Below are 6000 nucleotides of genomic sequence, written 5' to 3' on the forward strand. Positions count from 1 at the left end.
GTTTTTTACAATTTTCTCATACAGGAATTGAAAGATTTATCTAATATTGCACATTTATGTGTTTTGGGACTATCCCAACTTATAAACCAAATTTGGTCAAAATCTGTGATTGAAGCCTTAGCACCTTCTGCATGGTTTTCTCGCGGACACGCTCTTAATATGATACAATATTATATGATACATACTGTAGTCATCTGTATAGTAGTTAATATGATACAATATTATATGATACATGCTGTCGGCATATGTATAGTATGCACATGTATCAGGAATAAATATGCAAAGTTCCAAGAAGATACATTCAGATTTCCAGCATGTAGACCAAAAAAACCCCATAAAATTTGGGCGTGGCTCTGCTCTTGGTGTTCGGGACCAAAATCAATAGTTGCTGTTCTTAGGGTATAAGGAATACATATGTCAAGTTCCAAGATGATCCATTCAACATGTATCGATAGACTCAAGAATTCGTCATGGCTCTGTCCCAGGCGGTCAGACATGCTTAAAAACAAATAATACAGCCCTGTCCCTGTGCCCAAAACAATAGGGATCATCTTTAGGGCCTAAGGAATAAGTATGCAAAGTTTCAAGACGATGTAGAAAATACACAGACATGAGCTTAAAATAACCGTTGTATTTACCACGACGATTTACCAAATCGATTATGAATGTGATCTTGCAAAATAAATCTAACTCTGCAGACATAATGAGTTCCTTCAGATAAAAATATAACTACTTTCTTTCATGTGCAGACGGGAATGTCATTACTTTCCGTCATGTGTGCACGAAATGATTATGCTGTCAAGATTGTAACATTATGAGTTACTCGTGTTGGATAGACCCACAACCTATTTCATTATATAACTATCTTAAAATTGTTCCGGAAATGAACATGGGATAGTGAAAAGAGTCGGTTTTCTTTGAGCGATCTCACTTCACGCGATATACGCCGTCTGAAAAGGGCCTGTTTACCACACGAGTAGTGTTTTATTGATACATTATATCAATTTCTATTATCTATAAAGCTCAGATGTAAACATCAACAATTAATGAAAACATGGTGAGTTGATTTTTTGGATCCAAACTTACATGTGTCAGTGTCAGCAGTAGGGGTTTCAGGTCAAAGTTTTAAATGGCAGAAATTTTTTTTAAAAATATTTTGTAACAATATGCATTAAATGATACCCAAAATATTTTATTTCATCAAAATATTCTAATTACTGTCTGAACCGTTGTAAATTTTAAACAGATTTCTTTGATTGTGAACAAACCACTAAAGTAAAATCGGGGTTTATCTATGCCACTTAGATAGGGTTTAGGCCCGCCGGTTTCACCCACCTAGCATGTGATGGCCAGAGTAAGGGTTGAGGGGTTACAATAGACAGACAGACAGGTAACTATACACTAAGCAGCCACTAAACTAATAGCTACATGCAACAGATAAGCACATGCACTTCAGCCATAGATAGATATATAAATAAAGTGTCTACTCACTATACAAATCCAAATATAAATAAACCCTTTAACCACAAATCCAATAATAATCTTTGACAAGCTGTCTTGATCCACGTTATTAGCAATCCAAATATCTATGATCACACAGTTTAAACACACAAAGTAATCTCCTTGACTTCTTGGTAGCATCTAATGGCGAGTGAGAACCAACGCAGGACTTTATATAAAAAAAAACGCGCACGTGCATAAACTAATAAACGTCACAGATGGCTGGTCCATTCTGGCACAAGGGGAACCAGCTAACGTCTACAACACTACTGCATAATTGTTATTAAAAACTTGCCTATGTGTTTGAAATCACCTCCGGTTGAAGAAAATCCACTGCACAATTAAATAACCCAACCAAAACAAAAGTTCTCTCTTGAAAAGCCAATGTTTTTGTTTGTATTTTCGACAGTGTCCATCACAACATGTCACGTGATGAGCTAAACCATTATAATATGTTGAAGGGGGTACAGGTTGACAAATTTTGACAATCATGTGTCAAAATGAAACCAGGAATTTACAAAATAATTGTGTTACCGATCACGCACGATTATAAAATTCTAAACAGTTTTTGCGCACCGGAAATAATATTCAGAGAGAAATAGAAAGACATGGAACTATCTGCCGATAATTAAACCGATGTGCGGTATGATTAATTGTTGATAATAATTTTTGGTATTTATATAAAAAAAATAACGTTATATACCTATTCAATGATTCAATGGCCTCGGCTATTAATTTTGCCGAGGCAAATGTAATATACATCGGCATTTACCTCAGCTACAGCAGATTGCTGAGGTTTATTGACAGGATTGCTTAAGTTCATCAGGGAATATTAAAAATATTCAAGGGTGAGATTCAAGGTCAGTAAAACAAATGTAGTTCAAAAGAGATAATCCCACTGAACTCTCTAACCAAATAATTTATTTTTATAAGGCAGAAACAAAATACCGGACTACAGGCGTATTTGTGTTTGTAAACGCCCAAACTAATTACTGGGTCTGAGCAATAGCTTATTCATACACAAAATTTGAATTGTTGTAAAAGAGCCAAACACCGTTACGATAGACAATCCTTGCTTTGACCCCCTTATACGAAATGATCTATCCCGATAAGTGACGTAATTAGCTTCCATTTTGGTATATCTCGGTGTCAAAGTTTGTGATGAGTTCAATTTTACAAGAGAGAACTTTTTTATTCGCTGGGATATATAGTTGTACAATAATGGATTTTATATAACCGGAGTTTATAATAACCAAAGTAGAGTAGTTTGTTCATAATCGAAGAAATCTGTTTATAATTTACCACGGTTCAGGCTGTAGATCCAAAGTTATGGAATTTTAAAATCTGAGATCGACGTCAATAATGTGATCAAAATTCTCTATAACAGTCAATGCATGCCATGGTACCAAAATAAGTGCTTTTCAGTCATATCTGAGTGACGTCTTAAGCAGTATTTTCCCTTCAGAATTGCTAGTATCAATTTTAAAACTTAAATCCGCACGTTATAGTCAGCTAAGATTGATTTAAATCATAATAATTTGCATGATAATATGTGAAATATTTATAATCTGAATGATATCACAAAAAAGTAGGCTATATTTAGTTGAAATTTAGTAACTTTATATATTATAGGAAATTAAAGATGTTATAACTTCTATGTATCACAGGAAGCAAATGATGTTAAAAATTTATATATCACAGGAAGCTAATAATGTTATTACATTTATATATTACAGGAAGCTAATGGTGTTATAACTTTTATATATCACAGGAAGCTAATCGTGTCATAACTTTTATATATTACAGGAAACTAATGATGTTATAACATTTATATATTACAGGAAGCTAATCCTGTCATAACTTTTATATATTACAGGAAACTAATGATGTTATAACATTTCATCAGTGTACAAAATGTGATGAAATTTTTCAACATTTTTATGATTTAAAAAACCACTACAAAGTGCATGTTAAAGAAGAGAAAACTGATGATGTAGATGAATATTGTCATGTTAAAGAAGAGAAAACTGATGATGTAGGTGAATATTGTCATGTTAAAGAAGAGAAAACTGATGTTGTAGATGAATATCGTCATGTTAAACAAGAGATAACTGATGACGTAGATGAATATTATCATGTTAAAGAAGAGAAAACAGATGATGTAGATGAATATTGTCATGTTAAAGAAGAGAAAACTGATGATATAGATGAATATTGTCATGTTAAAGAAGAGAAAACTGATGATGTAGATGAATATTGTCATGTTAAAGAAGAGAAAACTGATGATGTAGATGAATATTGTCATGTTAAAGAAGAGAAAACTGATGATGTAGATGAATATTGTCATGTTAAAGAAGAGAAAACTGATGATGTAGATGAATATTGTCATATTAAAGAAGAGAAGACTGAAGACATTGAAACATGCTATCAGTGTAATTTGTGTCATGAAGAATTTAAATTAGAAACTGATTTAGAAAAACACTGTGAGGAACATGTTGAACTAGGGGAATGTGTTTTACAACAGGGTAATAATTGGGAGACCCGTTTTAGCCAGAATAATAACAAAAAAATACAAAATTCACAAGGGTATAAAAATTGTGATATTTGTAAAAAAACATTTAGTAACATATATTACCTTCATATTCATTTGATAAATCATAGAGAAGAAAAACATTATAAATGTGATATTTGTAGTAAATCATTCACATACAGGAGTCAACTTCGGAGACATATCAGAATTCATACTGGTGAAAAACCCTTTACATGCGATGTTTGTAGTAAATCATTCACTGTCAGTACCAATCTACAGAAACATGTCATAATTCATACTAGAGAAACACCATATAAATGTGATGTTTGTAGTAAATCATTTAATGTCAGTAGTAATCTTCAGCATCACATGAGAATTCATACTGGTGAAAAACCCTTTACATGCGATGTTTGTAGTAAATCATTTACTGTCAGTACCAATCTACAGAAACATGTCAGAATTCATACTGGTGAAAGGCCTTTTAAATGCGATGTTTGTAGTAAATCATTTACTAACAGTAGCGATCTACAGAGACATATCAGAATTCATACTGGTGAAAGGCCTTTTACGTGTGATGTTTGCAGTAAATCATTTACTAACCGTAGCGATCTACACAGACATATCAGAATTCATACTGGTGAAAAACTTTATAAATGTGATGTTTGTAGTAAATCATTTAATGTCAGTAGTAATCTTCAGCAACATATCAGAATTCATACTAAAGAAAGGCCTTATAAATGTGATGTTTGTAGTAAATCATTTACTAACCGTAGTCATCTTAAGAAACACATCCGAATACATACTGGAGAAAGGCCTTTTACGTGTGATGATTGTAGTAAATCATTTACTAACCGTAGCGATCTACACAGACATATGAGAATTCATACTGGTGAAAAACCCTTTACATGCAATGTTTGTAGTAAATCATTTAGTAACCGTAGCGATCTACAGAAACATATCGGAATTCATTCTGGTGAAAAAACATATAAATGTGATGTTTGTAGTAAATCATTCACCAGGAGTTGTTTACTGAAAAGTCACATGTCAGTGCATTCAAGCGAAAAACCATAATAAATTTACGGTGTAGTAAGAACTGTTGTCTTCAGTCACACCAGAAATCACACTGTAAATAGTAAAATAAAACTTTTATAAAATCTCAAGTTTTATGATTGTATGTATGTAGTTTGAATCTGACTCTCTGTGGTAAGGTTAATATGGTACAATATTATATGATACATGCTGTAGCCATCTGTATAGTAATTCAGGCTACGTAATGTTGTAATCATCAAATAGATACATTGAGCATTATTGTTTTTTATTCCTACATCTGGTTGGAACAAGGAGAGGTCAGCACGAAATAGAAAACAGTATTTTCATTAGGGCAGTTGAAATATATTACCATACTTTACGGGGTATAAGTTATATTTTACTTCTTTTCCAACCTCCATCCATATTTTAGTCAAAGCGCTATACAAGACCAATGTTTTTCAACTCCACGTTAGCAATCTATACAGTGTACGCCAAAAAAATTTGACCCATAATATTAATTTCGATAAAATAATCAGTTTATAAATATAGGACTAATTTGATTAATATCGGTTTATTTGAACCAGTTTTTATTTCAATATATTTGATAAATATAAGACAATGCAGGCCCTGTTTCTAATCACACATGTTTATAAAGTATGTTACTAAAAATAGAATAAAACAAAGCAGTATAGTATGATTGGTTAATTTAACTGGAAACTAAAAGTAGAAATCTCGTGAGATGTTTGAAATTACGAGAAATAGAAAGGTGCCAATTTTGATGAATGTCTGAGAAAAGATTTTATTTTTATGGCATATTGTCGGGTTAATGATAATATTTTGAAGGGGGAGGAGTGTATGTTTTTAAATAAAGAAAGAAATAAACAAGCTAAGAAATATTTTGATTGGAATGGTGTAACTTAAAGAAGTTTGGTTTTAGATGA

General features: G+C 32.2%; 1 protein-coding gene across 1 annotated transcript; it reads left to right on the forward strand.

The window, feature by feature from the left end:
* Positions 1–904: 904 nt before the first annotated feature.
* LOC126817320 (gastrula zinc finger protein XlCGF26.1-like) lies at positions 905–5190 on the forward strand. The gene is made up of 2 exons (XM_050544187.1): positions 905–1057; positions 3377–5190. Exons 1-2 carry the CDS (start codon positions 1055–1057, stop codon positions 5099–5101), a joined length of 1728 nt encoding a protein of 575 aa, XP_050400144.1. The 5' UTR covers positions 905–1054; the 3' UTR covers positions 5102–5190.
* The last annotated feature ends 810 nt before the right edge of the window (positions 5191–6000 follow it).

This window comes from Patella vulgata, chromosome 1 (assembly GCF_932274485.2).
Source record: "Patella vulgata chromosome 1, xgPatVulg1.2, whole genome shotgun sequence".
Lineage (NCBI taxonomy): Eukaryota > Metazoa > Mollusca > Gastropoda > Patellidae > Patella > Patella vulgata.